Source organism: Lepidochelys kempii, chromosome 13 (genome assembly GCF_965140285.1).
Source record: "Lepidochelys kempii isolate rLepKem1 chromosome 13, rLepKem1.hap1, whole genome shotgun sequence".
NCBI classification, from domain to species: Eukaryota; Metazoa; Chordata; order Testudines; family Cheloniidae; genus Lepidochelys; species Lepidochelys kempii.
The window spans coordinates 16,608,986-16,628,138 of NC_136392.1; the positions used below are offsets into that span (position 1 = coordinate 16,608,986).

At 42.6% G+C, this 19,153-nt stretch overlaps 1 protein-coding gene across 2 annotated transcripts in view; it reads left to right on the plus strand.

Moving 5' to 3' along the window:
- Window positions 1-512: 512 nt before the first annotated feature.
- Window positions 513-19,153, plus strand: part of PEDS1 (plasmanylethanolamine desaturase 1) — a 32,643-nt gene continuing 14,002 nt past the window's right edge. For both annotated transcript variants that reach the window (XM_073309437.2, XM_073309438.2), the window contains exons 1-2: window positions 513-897; window positions 7,220-7,339. In XM_073309437.2, coding sequence (XP_073165538.1) covers window positions 735-897; window positions 7,220-7,339 — 283 coding nt within the window. In that variant the 5' untranslated portion in view covers window positions 513-734. The remainder of the gene's footprint in view (window positions 898-7,219; window positions 7,340-19,153) is intronic.

The following is a 19,153-nucleotide window of genomic DNA, read 5'->3' on the forward strand; positions in this document are numbered from 1 at the left end:
TGCTGCTGGGCCCAGTCCTGCGGGGGGGCGGGGGAGGGGCGACGCCACTGGGCCCTATCCTGCGCTGCCCCATTTTTGCACCCCAGACCACTCTGCACCCTGGGCAGCTGCCCCTCTCACCCGTTACAGCCCTGTGCGGCCCCGCTCCTGTTAATACAGCTGGCAGAGGTGCTGCTCCATATACGAAAACCCTCCCCATTAATGCAGCTATGCAATGGTGCAGCTTCTCCAAATGTGCTCCATTCACCCTGTTAGTACAGCTGGGAGAGGGGCTGCTGCAGATGTGAAACCCCTCCCCATCACGGCATCCGGGCAATGGCGCTTCTCCAGATGTGATACTCCCCCCCCCCCCCCCCGCCGTTTATGCAGCGAGCAGAAGATGTACTCCAGATGCGAAGGCCTCTGCTGTCTTGCCATTGGCTGAGGCATAGCAACCGCTGGTTTCCATTGGCCGAAAGGCGGTGCGGGAGCGGAGGTGATTGGACGAGCGGTGCTCCCACCTCTCTGGCCGGCGACTCCGGGCAGGCAAGTAAGTGCGGCTGGCCCCGGCTGGTGTCGATGCTCGTGGCGCTCGCGCTCGCGTCGCGCTGGGCGGTTCCCCCGGCTCTGGAGTCCTGTTGGCGGGGCCGCAGCCCGAAGGCGACGCGCTGCCTCAGGCCGGGGCGCGGGAGCGGGAGCAGCAGCAGGCGGCGGCGGCGGCGGAGCGGAGAGGAGAGGAGAGGAGAGGCCGGGCCATGGCGAGCGGCGGGGCCGAGTGCGCCCGGCTCCAGGCGAACGGGGCGGGCACGGAGCTGGAGGCCGAGGCTGTCTACGCGCAGGAGGAGTCCGAGAGCAGCAGCCGGCGCTGGGGAGCCCAGCACGTCGGGGCGCGGGAGCTGGCGGAGCTCTACTCCCCAGGTGCGCGGGGCGACCGGGCAGGGGCTCTGCCCCGCTGAGTGGGGGGCGCCGTGGGGTGGGGGAACGGGAGGGCATGGGGGGGCGGGGGAGTTGGGGAATGGGGGGGGGCTCTGCTCTGGCGGTTGTATAATGGGAGCGGGGGGGGGAAGCTCTACTCTGGGAGGTGTGGGGAAGGCAGTCCTGGGCTTCCCCAAGTGATGTCCAGGCAGGAAAACTCCCTCCCCCGTGGGGCAAAGCTACAACTTCAAGCCTCCTCCCCTAGGCCAGGCAGATGTTGGAGGGAGCAGCCTCAGTTGTGCCTGCCCCCCACAGAGTTGAGTGGGGGTTTCTTTCCCCCTTGGATCAAGCAGGTCACTATGTATGAACCCTTTGTTCCCTGGGCTAGGGCATAAGCCCCCAGGCTGGTAGCATTCATCTGAAGGGACTTGTCCAAGGGCTCTGACTTCTCAGTTTGAGACCTGAGGAGGAAGCCCTATGGCCTTGATGCCTTTGTAGCCAGACAGGGAATTTTGCTTGACGTGAATCCCGTGGGGATGGGATGTGGGAGGAGGGCCGGGCCTGGCCTGGCCCCTCATGCTCTCTGTGGAGCGGCTGATGATTTGAGCTGAACTTAACATGTCAGGATTGAGGAGTGTGTCTGAGTGGAGGGTGATGCTGAAACCAGGCTGCCACTTGTCAGTTTTCTTGTAATTCACACAGCAGGGTAGCGAAGTATGCTCCAGAGGGGCCATGGCCATGTGGCATACAACTGGTCAAGTCAAACCACAGGTTAGGGCGTTTGGACCAGAAATAGTCCAGTGACTGAGGTCCGTAACCGTTGTGGAATAGACAGTTGGGCGTGTGGGGCAGTAAGCGAGGTAGTCTGGGACCCATGGTGGGAGAAGAACAGATGCTTGTGTAGAGAGGCAGTCTGAGGAAAGTGCAGTAACAGCAACAGGGCCCTTTGAGGAGACCAAGAGGGAGACAGGTAGGAAGGAAAAGTTATTAGGAAGCTGGGTAATGATGAGGGTTTGGGAAGAAAAAGCAAGTGGAAGGGAGGCAACAGAAGACTGCAGAGTCAGGGTGGGAGCCTGAGAGATCCACTTTCCAAAGCTAAGTGAGCTTTAGGCTATTTCCTTACTGCCTGGAAAGGCAAAACATCGCCTTCCTTGGCTCCAGACAGCAAGGCCTGTGCATGCCAAGAGAGGTGCAGGGATGCAGCATGCGGCAAATCAGCTACCTGGCTTAGTTCTCTTCTGTCAGCCTTTTCCCTCTGCAGACCTGGGAGACCCATCCTTTTATTCTTCAGACTACTAGCACAACCCCCCAAACCCCTCAAGATCTAGACATGGAAGTTACTGTGAACTTCCCATATCAAAGGGCTTTTGTGTCATCTTTCTTGGGAACACTGTGACACGGCAATGTCCCACATTTGGTATCTGTGTTCAATGTGATGTGTGTCTTGTGAAGATATCTGGAATGAACTCATCTGAAGCAGAACTGCAATAATATACACTTAATGAGGCACTCCATGGTTTTTCTGTACTCTTTAGATGAATTTTAATTGTTTGAATTTATTATTTTTATCAGTAATATCCAGCACTCACGTATCAGTTTTCAAGCAGAGATTGCAAAGCACTTAAAAAAGATAGTTGGCTATATCCCTATTTTACAGACAGGGAAAGTGAGTTATGGAGAAGTTAAACGACTTGCTGTCTAGGCCAGACAGTTGAGTCAGGCAGACTGGAATCCAGGTCCCCTGACTCCAGCCCAGTGTTCCAGCCCCGAGAGAGTGCAGCCTTCCCTGTTGCCTAGCAAGAGAAACTATTTCCCTTCCCTCGCCCCAGTCTTGTAGTTCAAGTCTTGTTTCTGGGCAAGGCAGTACCAACAGAAATATTCATGGCATTGGCATGTACTAGTGATATAGTGCTTTGAGATTGGGGCGGGAGGGTTAATTTTTTTCATACCCGTTTTCAAACTTTGCTGCACGTCATTATTTTTAGCCCTAACCATCAATGTGCAATCATGCAGTGGAAATAGCTGCAGAAACTCATCCTAATACCCCTTTCTATGAGTGGAAAAATATATTCTTTCTTTGGAATAAAGGGTAGAGAGTAATTTTTGATGCCTTTGTCATTTCCAACCGATTCCTCCTGAGATGAGAGCGTAAATCTTCAGAAAGAGAAAAAATACATATTTCAGCACTTCGTGAAACTGTGCCTATTATTGCTGTTTCCAACAAAACAGCCATTAACGACAGTTCAGCTAAAACAATTTAGCTCACAGATTGGAGGTGGTTAAGAAAAATAAGCTTCACATACAGGCAGAACATGAATATCAGTGAATGCATTTAAGTTGCTTAGCTTTTCAGTTTTCTGGATTGTTTATTTCAAGTGACATACCCACTTGAACTTGTTTCTGTACATTGGTCACACCACAGCTGTGCTGAAAGATCAGGTATCTGTCAGGTATTTGTAATACCATCAATCCAAGTATGCTAACCTAACCCCAGCAATGACTGCCTAGGCTTCAAAGAAAGGTGGTCAATAATTTACCTTGCTGACTTTGTCATGATTTATAGCAGAATAACTTCTTCCTTACCTCTCTAGTGGTCTGTTTACTCTCTGAAGTATGAGACTGCTACCTTTACCTTCAGCTACAGATAAAAACTAGGGAGCAGTGCATATTGTGGATTTTGTAGGGGGTTTTATACCAATAACTCACTAATGCTAGTAGGAATTAAATGTGTGAACCCTTTATGCACTGGTGGGAACACACTGCAAGTTCCATAAGTAAGCATATTCTGATACTTCAGGGGTCCAAATATGAAGCTAGAGTAATGACTTTATGGGAGAATGACAGATTGTCTACATGGAGAAACTTACTCGTGTAACTATACTGTTATAACTTCACAAGTAGACATTTTTATTCTGGAATAAGAGTGCCTTTTTCCAGTACAGTGTATGTCACTTTGGCTTATTTCCATAATCCTTTTTCAAAATAGTATTTTGTATTTTGTTGATCCTCTCTGTTTGGCAACTGTTAAAGTTCAAGTGTTCCATAAATATCAGGTGATCAGTGCTGACTTGCACTCTTGCAGTTGATTGACCAGTCTGGCTAAGATTAGGGCCATATTCCTGGTTTCAGATGTCAATATGAAGAAAGTGGTCTCAGTATCCCTGATATGCAGAGTTACAGGGTTCTATTCACACACCCTGGGACATGAGTAGAAGTGCCTTGGTGTTTCCCGCATTATCAACTAATTGCTCCTTGTGGACCTCTCAAGTTAGCTCTTCTAATCAGGGTGCTGCTTCTCCTTGCAGAATGTGGGTGTTAATTAACTTTAACTTTGGGTACCTTGGAGGCCTTTTTAGAGCAGCCTACCATATTGTTGCCTTCTGCCTCTTTGAAAACCTGTTCTTTTTGGTGTTCCTTTAATCACTTTTGCTCTTCTTACAAAGTCATCTGCTATCCCAGGATCCAGCTATACAATTTAGATGTGTCCAGCCTTCTCAGAACAAAATTCTGCATTGGTGAGATTAGAACATGTTTACCTCTTAAAATTCTTATTCCTATCCAGTTCTATGTCTGACTTACTAAAGCAATGCTTTCTGGGCATGCTATGTTACTCAGCCTACTGGAGAATAACAAAATGCCCTGCTATTGTACCAGACCCTTGATCACCATGATTTTCTTTCGCTCCTCCATATACAGCTCGGCAAGGTTTTCCTTAACACTTGGAAACAGGTATTCAACATATGTTAGCACTGATTGACTGTCTTCTACGCTACAAAAAGTATCCCTTACTGGTGGTTGATATCTGAAACATTTGAACTGGTGCTGAACATGATTTAACTGTAAAAGTAGTTAGTGGCTAACCATGTTCAGCACCTTTTCAGAAAAGAGTTAACTTCTGATAACTCGTACTTGACAATGCTTACAGTTAAACTGTGTTCAGCACCAGATCAGCTCTGTTGCTGCTGACACCTGTTCTCATCAGTGAGAGAGGGAGTTGCTAGAGCAGATGAAATCTAAGAAGGGGGAGTGATTGGGACTTCTCACATCTGATAGAAAATTCATGACCAGTAACCTCATCAACTGTTGTTCTTACTGGCCATTTTAAAAGATTGTAAATTCACTTTTTTATTTTGTCTGAGGAAGGAAAGGCATGTCAGTGTCTCACTGTATTAAACATAAGTATTTCTTGATTAGCTAGTAGTGGATGCTTTCTAGGTCTTGATTGCCCACGAATCAGAACCTTCCTAGAGTGTAAGTCTATCCTGAAACACATGCTTCCTCTTTGTAAAGGCAAGGAGTGAGCATTTGTTGTAATGTGAAGAACTGTAGCAAGATTCAAATGAAATGACTGATTTTTAGACCGCATTTTCATGTGTCTTCACAAGTGTCTGAGTATCTTGTCACAGCTGTATGCACTGTTATTTCACAGTACAGTAGAACCTTAGAGTTATGAACATCCGGAGAGTGGAGGTTGTTCATAACTGAAATGTTCGTAACTCTGAACAAAACATTATGGTTGTTCTTTCAAAAGTTTACAACTGAAGGTTGACTTAATACAGCTTTGAAACTTTACTATGCAGAAGAAAAATTCTGCTTTCCCTTTGTTTTTTAGTAGTTTACATTTAACACAGTACTGTACTTTGCTTTTTTTTTTTTTTCCTGTCTCTGCTGCTGCTGCCTGATTGTGTACTTCCAGCCAGTGATGAGCTGCCAAAATCTTAACAACCGGTTCCCTCCTCACCCCACGAGGGGGTCGTTGCCCATCCCCACCTCCCGAGACTCCTGCCCCATCCACCCACCTCCCCTGTCCCCTGACTGCCCCCAGAACCGGGTTACCTGCTGTGGTGTGGGTGGCTGTCCTCACGACCCCCTCCCCCTGCCGCCCCAGCTCACCCCCGCCTCCCTGGGCCTGAGTGTGAAGCTGCTGCCTGCTTCTCAGCCCACCCTGGCTTCCCGCGCGAACAGCTGATTCATGGGAAGCTGGGGGCGGGGGGGAGAAGCAGAGCGTGGCGGTTTGTTCAGGGGAGGAAGCGGAGCGGAGGTGAGCTGGGGCCGGGGGCAGGGTGGAAGCTGCCGGTGGGTGCTACCAAATTTTCCCCTTGGGTGCTCCCTTATAACCGGTTCTATAAGGGCTTCTAAATTTAACAACCGGTTTGTGCGAACCGGCTCCAGCTCACCACTGCTTCCAGCTCCAAATGAGGTGTGTGGTTGACTGTTTGTAACTCTGAGGTTCTACTGTATACAAAGTTCTGCATGCAACTGGGAGTCAAGATTCCTGGGCTCTATTCCCAGCTCTGTCACAGACCCACCTTGGTTAAGCAATTTAACCTGTCTAACACTCTGAGGATTATCATACCTCACAGGCATTCACTTGTGGGGGGGGGGGGGGGGAAGGGTGTTCTTAATTTGAGATGGCTAACTTGAGGTAAAATCCTAAGGAAGATTAGGCAATTTGTCATTTTCACACAAGTTAGCAGGCTGAGTTAAAGGTTGTCAGGGAGAGTAGTCAGTATTGTTTTCACACAAGTTAGCAAGTAATATTAAACTCCCTTGTTTTAACTAACTCAAGTTAAGGTTTTTTTTTCCTAGTAAAGATAAGACCTTGAAGGCTTGGGGGGTTAATGCCTAAAGAGCTTTGAGAGCCACATAAAGATGTTATGAAAGCAGCTCTGAGGGGACACAGGAATACCAGAGAACACATTTTCTTTTTCACTCATGTACTTGTTTGAATATGCTGAATTAAACATATAAAAACATTTTTTGTTCATTTCCCTAATACAATGGAAGCTTTTCATGATCAGTTTTAAAATCGCCTCTGTACCTGGATATGGGGGACAAAGGGTACTTCAGTCACTATATCTGAGACTCATAAGACTGAAAGGTAAGAAGCCTGCTGAAGGAAAATCAGCACTTTGAGGTTGAACTTCACTCCTGCTGACAATAGTGAAAATGTGCCATTATCAGTGAAGTGGCATGCTGCTTCCTGTTGCTGCATAGAAAAGGTATGGCAGCTACAAAAGCAAGACCAAAGCTGCTGAAGGGCATGACAGTGAATACTGCAAGAAGGAAACTGAAATCTGTGCTAAAAGATGTTTTTTCTGTCTTTGATTTTTTTTTAAATAATGGTGCATAGCAGAGGAGTGTCTCTGACATGAGACAAAATATACTGTTCCCACCACTAAATAAGTTTCTGCCTCATTATTTCTAAACAACATGAAAGAGGAGAAACTGAGCAAATCATACAGGCAATAGATTACTTTCGTACCTTGGCTTTTAATACTAAGTGTTTCAAAAATTACTGTTTGTGCCCTCTTTTATTCAACAGGGAAAAGACTGCAAGAATGGATCAGTGTCATCTTATGCTTCTGTCTGATCTCTTTCAACTTCTACAATCTCCTCTCCTACTTGAGCCTGGACCATACTCTCTCAGTTATTGTTGGGATATGTAAGTAGAAGCTATTAACAAGATAGTAATTGAATTGTAATAACATAAGTGTTCATCTTTCCCTGGTTAACGAAATTCATTTTGTGAAGCTGGAAGTATATGCATGATCATAAGCATTTGTTCAGATGCTTGTCTCATAATTTGAGGAAATGAGTAATGAGTATCTGCAACTAAATACTCAGTGTAGGGTGCAACTTCAAATTTGAAGTTCATCACTCTTCTGGCTGTCGTTCCAACCATTTCTGTGCTCTTGTCTCATAGATAAAATGGCTTTGCTTTGTAGAATAATGCTCACTTCTGTATGTGCTTTTCATCAGTGGACCTCAAAGAATTTTACAAAGGAGGTCAGAAGGATCACTAATTGTTCTGATATTTTTCCCCTGGTTTTTTAATTCCTTTGAAATAATTACATGAGAATTGTTCAAAAGATAAATAGGTGAGTTACAAAATTGTTATGGAAATGTGTCCATTAAATAAATGCCTGCTATAGAAAGTCTTTAGGATTGCACCGTAAGGGTGAGTACAAAGAAAGATCTTGGTTCTGAATTATCAGACATCTGTATAATTTGGGCTTTTGGAGACATACGCTCTTCCTTAGTATGTCTGATAATATTACAAATGTCTTTATTTCCACATGTCAGGAGTATCAGAATCTGACCTGGCCTTCACCTTCAAAATGTTAACTCTGTCATTTAACTGAGATTGCAGGTCTTTTCTGCTATCTCCTTGTTGTAAGTAATCCATAAAGAAGTGACTTTTGATCAGTTATTAGTCTGTTGGGCTGGAAACCAATAAATGCAAATTGGAAAGATAAAGTAAACAGCTCAGATTGCCAGACAAAATCTGTTCTCTTCCCAATTTGCATTTATGGGTTTCCAGATTGCCAGGGACAGTCTGATCCCTTTGCCTCACTCTGATGGTACAAAGGGGTTGAAAGCTGCCTCGATTGCTTGAGCAGAGAGGTGCTTCTGCTTGAGGGAATGCATAGCAGGCTCCTACTCTGTTCCCTTGTCCCTGCACTGAAATGGGGGTAAGTGTTGGGAGAGAAGGCTTGTGGCTGAAGCGTTGTTGCATCCTGATATTATCAGCAGAAATGGAGGGTTCTTTGGCTGCTCTGAATTATACTGGAGCCTGAAAATCAGGGAGCCAAATTCTTTCATCCTGTGGCGCGCTCCTCCCACAGGCATCACTGCAGAGAATCTGGCCTAATCACTTTCTGTACCTATTGTGGATTAGTTCAGGAATTTCTGGGGAAAATTTGTGTTTGGAACTACTAATTGCCTTTTTTCCAGACTTTCATCATTCACATTTTATCACATGATGTTACACAAGTGACAGTGATGCTTATCCCCCTTACTAAAGTGCTCTGAGATCTACTGGCAAAACTTGTACACTTTGTTTTATTTTCTGTTACAATTATCAATACAATTTTACTGATAAATAGTGGAGCGATTCAAAGGGGAAAAGGAATTATGAAAAAACCCACTATTCATAGATACTAAGGTCAGAAGGGACCATTATGATCATCTAGTCCGCCTCCTGCACAACGCAGGCCACAGACTCTCACCCACCCACTCCTGCGAAAAACCTCTCACTTATGTCTGAGATATTGAAGTCCTCAAATTGTGGTTTTAAAGACTTCAAGGAGCAGAGAATCCTCCAGCAAGTGACCCATGCTCCATGCTACAGAGGAAGGCGAAAAACCTCCAGGGCGTCTTCCAATCTGCCCTGGAGGAAAATTCCTTCCTGACCCAAATATGACGATCAGCTAAACCCTGAGCATATGGGCAAGATTCACCAGCCAGATACCCAGGAGGGAATTTTCTGTAGTAACTCGGATCCCACCCCATCTAACATCCCATCACAGGCCATTAGGCCTATTTACCATGAATATTTAAGTGTGAATCCTCAAATTGGGGGGAAAAACTACCAAATTAGTTACTAAAAATAGTAGGGAAAGAGAATACAGTATGGAAGGGTGTAAAATGTGTTATCAGCACAGGCTATATACTGTGCTACTTCACTATCTCTTTTCAGGGTTCATAGTATACAGGATTTATGAATCTGAATAGCAATTATTTTTAATATCTGATGTGTTGGAAGCTGTTTATAGTGAACTCCTGCTATAGTAATTCTGTCTATCGAGAAGTAGAACAAGAAGTCAAGTATTTCAATCTCATAATCTTATTTATGGCAACCCTCAATTTATAGGACAGATTCAACCTTAAATTATACCATATTAACCCCATAGATAGAATGTATGTTGTGTGGATTTAACAGAACACACAACTGAGTTGAAGGTGGTTCTGGAATATTCATAGAATTGGGCTCCATGTAACAAGTTGCACTCTTAACAACTTGAAATGCTGCCCAATGTACAGAGGGCAAAAAGCATCCCCAGGTGCCAAATATATCTGCTTTGAAGAGTCAGCATTCTAGTGTAATGACAGTGCTTCAAAAGAACGTCACTGATTCTGTGTTGTTCTGAGACTGTAATGGGAATCGGCTTAGAAAGGATTAGAGAGCATGCCTGCTTGGCTTAGATTGTATGTTCTCCTAACTATCTGACAAATTGTAGGTTAAATTCTGGTTTCTCAACAAAGCATGATGCTAACGAACATCCCTAAAATGCTAACTTTCTGCCTCCTCTAGTGTGTGAATTTTGTACCATGTATTAACGATGAATAGTAAGGAAAATATAAACATGGGCTTTACAGTAACTGCTTCATTAAGTTAATAGAAAAGAGCATATTTGCAGATAAATACCCTAAACTCTTCTCAGTTGCTGTGCTTTCTAATATGCTTGTTCTCGGAGAAGGAGCCTTGAATAAATGTAACGTGAGGTTTCACATTGTTTCTGAGGGTGGCGGATGGTAATCTATATCCCTGTTCAGTGTGAGCAGTATGACTTTTATTACAGGATACCAAGCAAGTACAACAGTGACAGCTATTGGATATTGCTTGCCTGAGCTTGCTCCTTGAACCTGAGCAGTGAATCTGCTTGGCAGTGGCTCTTAAACTTGTGTTTTGCTCATTTGGGTGGTTTGTTTTTTTTGTCCCGTTCTCCCCCTCCGTCACTATAAATTGTTCCACCTGATTTACTTGAATTTTAGAATGTTGTCCCCTCTTCCCTTCTGTTTCCCATGTATGTATGGGATGGGGGTGAAGAGAGAATGACATCTTGCATGGGAATTATCCCATGATCAAGAGAATATAGATAGGGGAAGAAGTCAGCAATTTTGTTTAACCAGGGTGGATAAAAATCAAAGTTTTTTTTTTTTAATTTAAAAAATTAAATTTTTTTTAAATTTAAATTGGACTCGTTTGATAAAATGCTTTTTGAGGAAAAAAACCTATCTGAAGATATCTTTGAGCTATAGTTTTAATTAAGATACATTATCTCATCATGGAATAGGGATTATAAATTCTAATTCTATAGTATGACACAATATATTCATGTAATGTTTAAGAAAAGTTTTGTAAATGAGTTCCAGTAGTTCATAGATTAGGGACCCAATTTTATGGGGTTCCAGGGGCTTCTGTATAGATTATTTAGGTTAATCTTTCTATCTACCCAGTGGGATTCAGTCTAGAAGATACCATCAGAGATGCTTAGTTTTGGAGTGCTCAGACTGTGGATTTGTGTCTCCAGACATAACATGCTTGTTAACAGCAAAAATATTTTTAAATAAATAATATATAGAGGTGAGAAATAACAGACCTCAACCCTATTGTTCCTCTGCAAATTTGTGTACACAGAATCAATCCCTTACCTCTCTCTAAAAGTGCAAAGTTTCAAAAAGTTCAATAAATAGAAGATTGTTGGGGCAGACTAGATCTGGACAAGGAGAAGAAGTCTGGAGATAAATGTGAGAAGGGAGGGACAGGCAGTAGAAATAGAAGTGAAACTGTTTGAGCAGCATATTCCAGAAGTCTTGAGGTCTTTCTGAGTGTAGCCTCATTGATTTGAGATCTACCATACCATTCTCTCAATAGAAGGGAAAACCTATAATGGCAGCAGGCCATAAGAGATCCAGTTTGGGAATAAGAACCATTCAAGAAATATGTTTGCTGATGATGTTTTAAGGAAAGTCACAACAGTGAACTGGTGGAAGTCACCTAAGCACTTGGATTCAGAGACTGTTGAAGTGATAACCTCACTTTTAACAGCAGTAGCTGCTTCTGCTGGTGTAGAAAGAATATTTTCTTCCTTTGGACTAATTCATTCCAAATTGAGAAATCGTTTGGGACCTGGAAAAGCAGAAAAGCTTGTTTTTCTTTGCCAGATTGTGAACAAACAGGAAAATGAGGGTGAAAATGACTGAGTTAGCTGCAGAAGCCATATTTTAAATTTTCTCATGTTGACCTGGATGACCTAGTCAATTTAATTTTTTTTAATATTTCATTTAACTATTTTAGTTTAAAACAATTTTAACAAAAACAAACCTGATTTTAAAAAATGTTTAACTAAATTCAAAAATTCATATGCTTGTTTTGTTAAAATATTATATTTTGAAGAGAAAAATCCAGAATACATAACATTTTTGTTTTAGTAAAATAAAACAATTTAAATGTCTGTCTGATGTTCTCCTAATATAGCATGGCAAGAAAATCCTCCAAATATTAATGATTAACCTGTTGAATTGGAGATAGTTCACCTCCCAATGACTTCATAAATATCTGCTTCAATTACCTTTGGTAAATAAAGGATTTTGTCCTATCCTGTAAGGCACTGACAGAAAGGGAGTGTAATGTGGCCATTTAAAGTATGTCTGCACTGCAGCTGGGAGCATGCCTCCCCAGCCTGGGTAGACAGACATTGGCTAGGGCGCATGAGCTAGAGCGCCAAAGCGTGGATACTGTGTCTCAGACTACCCAAACAGTCTTTCATTTTCTGATATAGCTGTAAAACTAATCTGAAAAGTTTTCAAAATAAATCACTTTAAAAATGTATAGTGTGTACCTTCTAAAAATGAAAGCTACATCTATCAAAGTTGTGAAGAATATGTATTAAGGTTATAACAATCAACAAGAATACACTTTTATGTAGAAATCCATGATTAAATAGTCTTCCTGACTAGTGATTTAAATTGTGATTTAAATCAATTTGATTTAAATCAGATTCACCCCGTGTTTAACCCATAGTATCTGTTCCCAGCTGGCTTTCTTCTCAGAGGGGACAGTGATGAAAGCCTGAGCTGTCTGTTGTTCCAGTTACAAGCTTAACTGATAAGGTAGCCAATTCACTGATAATACTATTTAAATAGCAGTGAATGATTAAAGTAGCAGAATTTGGATTCTGTGTAAATATAGTAGTGTGGAAACCGCTGATAAACAATTAAAAAATGAGTGCAATAAAGTAATATAAATGTCACATAGCAACAAACAAGACACTATGCTCTAATATTGTTCCTCTGGAGAGGGAGATAATACCAGTGTTTCATTTGGTCCAAGGTTATTTAATTTTCCTCATATGCTTTTGCCAGCCTTGTCTTTTTAAAAAAACATTAAACAACTAAGGCCAAATTCAGCCCTACAGTAAACAGGTGTATCTTATATTGACATAAATGAGTGCACCTGCTGATTCGGAGGTTGCTTTTGGTCCATAGTCAAGGATTCTTTGATTTTTTAATTCTGAATAATGCTATTCTGAGTATGGGAATATACAGAAATATTCATCCTTGCACAAATGGCCGGTCTGCGACCCCCTGAGTGCCTGAATCCCTGCCTTAGATGATCTCTGTCCCTGCTAAAGGGTTACCCCAGAGATCATTTTGGCAAAACCCAAAGGGCTTTGAGCTGAAGAGCAGGCATTATCGCATTCTCTTACTGCAGAAGATGGCATGTACTGGTGTGAGTGTTAATGTTATGAACCTGCTGGTGTGTTTAAAAGTTTTTTTTTAATTTAAAGCTCTATATTCTTTATTTTTTTAATGATTGAAGCAACTAGTAACAATGGAAAGCTGCATTATTACTGTGGTGTCACTGGAGGTCCTGAATGTTTAATTGAGAATCCTGAGCTAGATTCAATATTACCTGTCAGTTGTTCGAATCCAGCACTGATCAGTAGAGATCATTGTTCTTTGCCACCTGTCTAGCCTGAGAAATGAATTGTGGGGTCTCAGTCCATTTCTAGTAGATGAACGTTGCATTACAGCATCCACTGTGTTATCTGCCTCCTTTCTTGTTAGTGAAATTGCCTGGGTTTGGAGATAGGGAGAGTCTTTCAAAGGTGATGAATTGATTGACTGTGTGGGGAAGCAGGTAGTGCTGCTTCCTATGCTGTATCTGTTTTATGGGTAAACTGAAGTTCCGGCTGAAGATTCCATTCACTAGCGTTAAATTTTTTTCAATGTAAAAACAAAAGAAGTGGGAGGAGTTATTCCCTGTGAAGGTGAAAACATGGGAGACTAGCAAAAACCTGTTTATCTAAAATATTAAAGATCCAGAACAGCTTCTGAAGTAGTAACTAATAGTTTTCTTGTTGTTAGTTTTCTGGTGCCCCTTCTTCGGGCTCCTTTGCAAAGTGTGTATTTGAGCTTGAGGTTCAGAGTGCCTGGAGATAAGACAGACATGCAAACAGCACGCCAAAAATAGCAGTGTGGACGTTGCAGCACTGACAGTGGTTTAGGCTGACCACCCAAGTCCAAGCCTGTTCAGCTCCTGGGTCTGAGCTCAGGTGGGTAGCCTGACACACAGTATCCATGCTTTGGCACTCTAGCTCATGTGCAGCTAGCTAGTGTCTGTCTACCCAGGCTGGGAGGCATGCTTCCAGCTGCAGTGCAGACACACTTTAAATGGCCACATTACACTCCCTTTCTGTCAGTGCCTTACAGGATAGGACAAAATCCTTTTTTTTTTTTTTTTTTTTTTACTGTTGAATGTATTTAAAATGTATTTAGTGACATTCAGTGATTCCAAAAACACTTCCAACTCTAGAGGCCTGGATCCTGTGTGTGCAGGCTGTCACAAAGGCAGTCATTTGCCTGGGCCATGTGAGCAGAGTCTTTTATTAGATATCATCTGATTTGGCATGTTGTAATGGGCTGTGCCAAATCATATGCTATATGAGTCTCATGCAGGGAGAGAGGCTGACCAAGAACTTTGTTTGGTTTCAGAACGATTTCTGAATTAAAGATTCTGTATTTGTTTGCTCAAAGGTGACCTGGAGAGGAAAGGAGAAATTGGGAATGTGCCTAAAATTGGCCTTTCCTGATGTGCAAAGATGGCCTGAGAGGCTTGTATTATTATTTTTTTTTAAAGGGGTGGGTGGGTTGTGTGTATGGGCTTCTGCTTGCTTTTATGTTAGAAGTTCAGGTCTTGTTTGCTGTAGATCTCTCTCTAGTGACTGGAGAGCTGTGGAAAGTCTCATCGTGAGACAAAGCTGAGCCGTTTGAAGGGGAAGTGGTTTTGAGTAAGACTGTTTAAAACTCTGAGGTTTTTAACACTTTTATTTAACTCCATTGCATACTTGCATGGATGTCTTTGCCAAATACTTAATACACGTGCCCTCTCTGGGTATGAAAATTAGAAAAATTTAGAAAAATAAGTTAACCAGGGAGAGGAGGCGGCTGAGCTCTAGTTGCCAGGCTTTCTTGTCAATTTCACAGCTCCTGCCATGGAATTGACAAGACAGTTAACTGCCAATGTAAGGGACGCAGTGTCTACACAGACACTGCATTGCCTTAACTACACCAACATAAGCCTTGCACCTCTCATGCAGATGGAGTTATTGTGTTGGTGTAGCAGGGCACTTACGTCGGCAGGAGGAAGACTGTAGTGTAGAAACTGAATCATTAGATCGATGTAAGCTGCATTATGTCTACCTAACTGTGTAGTGTAGACCAGTCCTCAGTTAAAGTGAGACCTTGGACTACATTATGAGATAGTAGCTCCCCTCTCTACCTCCTCCCCCCCCACCCATTCTCCATGTAAGATGCCTTACTGCAAAACTAGAGAAGACAAGACTTGCCAGTCTTGACATTTCAAGTGTAGTTTCTCCTTTGCTTTTCAGGCCTTCAGTATATGTCATAAAGCAGCAACCCCCCCCCCCCAAAAAAAACAAAACAAACCCCCCCCCCCCAACAAATGCAGATGAAACTTAAAATCTTTTGTACCTTTAGGGCTGACTTGTGGTATCTGGTGTTCTCTTTTATGTGTTTTAGAGGTTTATTAATTAGGATATTAATTGTCATCCGACTGCAACTTGACAGATAAACTGAATCCAAATTGATAGTTTTTCTCCATTTTTTTTCCTCTGTGCAGAAATAAGTGATTGGCTGCTTTGTTGTAAAAGTTGATTTTTATCTTTAAAAAAGGTTGCTTAACTGTTATGTTACCTAAGCATCAGGTATGGAATATGTTGACTCTAGAACAAGTTCAAAGTCTGGCAGGATCAAGAGAAATTAATGTATTTATTTTTATTTTTTTTAGAATATAAGGTGCTTGGCTATCCAAGGGACGAGCGTAATATAAATCTTGGTAGACAGGAAATTTATCCCTTCATCTTTTTGAGGTAGATGGATGGAATTCCATGCTGAACCAAGTACATTAACTCAATTAGAGCTAACGCAAGTGTGTCTACCCAAGCTGGGAATTGCACCAGTGTAAACATATGTACGTAGCCTATTCTGAAAGAATAGATGTCTTGGTTAGAAAATCTCACATTCAGTACTATTGCGGCTGCATTGCAGAAGGGTGCAATGATTCTGGTTAGTATGTAGCTGATTGCTCTGGGATCCTTCAAAGTGAAAGGTACTCTAGAAATGTAAGTTGTTTTATAAAACTGGGCCCTTTAACTTGAGCCCTAAACATACTGCACTGTTGAAATGCTGCCACCTTTGGGGTGGAGGTGCTAGCTAGTGCTGCTGGAGGGAGTGTTGAACAGCCACACTAGGGGCAGACCTGGACCTTGCACAAAGTGCACCATAGGATCCTTAAGGTATCTGCAGGTATATTTGAGTATTATTATGTTATCCTCCAAAAGGGACCTCCAGAGTAAACTGTGTGGTACTGCAAAGGGCTGCATTGACCCTGCTTGATTGCAACCAGAGACTTCAGAGAGTGTCAGTGTTTGGCAAGAGGATTTGCTCCCTAAGCCACCCAGAAGGTGAACTGCTGTGAGGGAGAGGGTCTTTTAGCAAAAGACCAAGTCTTCCTTTTGGTTCTCCTGCAGCATCTTCTACTGTACCAGCCTCCTCTGGGGTCCGCGTGCTGCCGTTGTATTTCTGAAGAGACAGTAGAATAGAAGAGTTCCTATGTGAATATCCTCTGTATAACCATCCAGTTTTCAGTTCTAAACAGAATTCTAGACTAGTGTGATAGGAAGAAAGTCTTATACACTGCAATCCTGTCTGGCTGTCCAGCTAGCTGGGTGCATCCAAAGCCAGCTAGTTTTGTTGCTGGGTTTTTTTCTTTAGTTGACACTTTGTTCTTTAGTTTGCTGAATTGGGGATGGATTGTTTTGCTCAAATCTTCTATCTGATAGATGTTTGCTTAAGAGCCAATTCCTGTGGCCTATCCGTGTGTTTAGTGTCTGGCTTCCCAGCTGATTTTGCTGGCAGCTTCTGGCTGTAACTCAAGCAACAGTGTCTGACAGGCTGTTTTCCATTCTTCTGGGCACTTCTTCCTTTTGGTACCTTCTTAGATGTAACTCTTGTGTATTGGGGAATTTAGAAATGCCTTCAGAGATAAAACTTTAAGGTAGCCAACTTCTGTTGGTTAGTTCCTCTCTAAGGGAACAGAGAGCATCTCAAAAGATGTTTCCATCCCTCTAGTACTTTTTGAATCTTTTTGACTGAACTGAATGCGACTCCCAATGTGTAAGGCTACCCAGCACAGGTTTCCGAGAACTGTGAGAGGCCAGTTGAGTCATCCATTTCCTTAGTTTAACAGATGGGCTGTCTGAGGAGAGCCTGACAAACTATCATGTTTACTTTGAATTGCTGCTGCTATTTTACATCTAACTCTCTTCCCCTCACACTTTGGCAGTCTAACCAAAAGAACCTATTAGTTTGTTTCTCCCATAAGCATATAACCTTCAGGTGTTAAGTAGTGCAGGAGTCTCAGCCGTCTTTCTCCTCTAGGCCTCACGCTGTTTCTGGCTTTTTGGTGGATTCTTACATTGTGCTCAGATGTGTGCTACAATAGTGGGAGGCCAGGCAAGAGATACTGCTGTATTCTAATAAAGCGTTTCTGAAAGAAGTGTAATACAGTGACTAGACAGCATGTGGTTAGGAAACCAGGAGACCTGTGTTCCATCTCAGGCGTTGCCACTGACTTGCCATGTGACCTTGGGTGAGGTGGTTAACAACTGTTCCTCACTCTCCTCCTCTTGCCTCACAGGAATACTTGTGGCTTAAATTTGTAAAGTGATTTGAGATCTTTGCCCGAGAGGTGCTGTAGAATGGCAAAATAGTAGTAGTAATTACACTTGGCAGAATAGTCATTCAGTGCCTTAATAGTCAAATGCATCGACCAATGTTTGTTTCAGGTTTTTCTATTTAAATTTTCAGACAATACTGTACATAAGTAGATTTTATCATTAAACTATACCCACTTTTGAGTAAACTTTGTACACTGTTTTGGGGACAGTGCAGCCACGGTTGACATGTTTAGCAGGCTGTTGCGACTTGAGACTGTCACAAATTGTCTTGTCACCACACCCTCTGTCCTGCACCAACTACACCTGATGAGCACATGACAAGTAGCGACAAAGTTTGTCATTGTCTTGTGCTTGCTTAACCTTCGTTTGTGATGTTCCCTGTAGCTTAGATCGGTTCTTGCCAACCTGTGTGACACATGTTGTGGCAAAAGGAAAAAACCTTCAGCTTCTTCTAGCTAAATCCTTTAGGGATCACCTTTCTACCAGCCATTGGGACTCTGCTGTCTGATACGGTTAGCTCCTTGTCTATGCATATAGCTCCAAACTTGACGGCTTTACTTTGTATTTATCTGTAATGGCCATATATGTGACAGAGCTAAAATGAGTGACTCTTAATTTTTTTTTTAATTGCAGGAAACATAAAATGTTGCAGGTTTCCTCCCTTTACTGCTAATTGTTTTCTAAAACATCGATGTCATTAGTCCTTATTTGTCATGTAAATAATTTTTGACAAAAGTGAGGGAGCGACAAATTTGTATGGAATGTAGATAGGTGTTACTGTTATGGGAATACCTAAAACAAGCTGCTTCTAGGAGTAAAGATGTGTTAGCAGTAAACATCTATCTGTTTTGGGAATGTAGCTTGAGTTTTTTCCCTTCTAACCCCCTCCACTTGCAAATGTTCAGTCATTCACTTTAAACAGCAATTGTGGTTAAGCACACAGCCTAGGGAAAAATACAACACTTCAGTACATGAGACACTCATCAATCCAACAGACCTATTCCCAAAAATCTCCTGAGTAGGAACTCTGAGTAGGAGTGAAACTTCACTTATTCCAGTATAAGACTGCTCTGTTGGTGGAATTCACTTGCAAATCACAACCAAGGGAAGGTAGTTATATTTAACATGACATTGGAGTTATCCCCATTAATGTGTCTGATTTGTCACAAAGCCAAAAAGAAAAGAGAACTTTATCTGTGGAACTCCCAGGCATATGAGGTGCACTGCTCTCTAGCTCCTTCCTGTAGAGTTTGGGAGTTTAACTTGCTCTAATGTGACAATTTTTGGTTTTCCGTGCCCGCTCCTGCCTGCCATCTATTGCTAAACAGCCCAGATGCTGCCATTCCCTAGGCTTCTGCTTGTATTGATGCATGGTATAAAAGTTCCAACACGTCGTCTTAACACGTCTCAATTCTTTTAAGGGTCAGTCA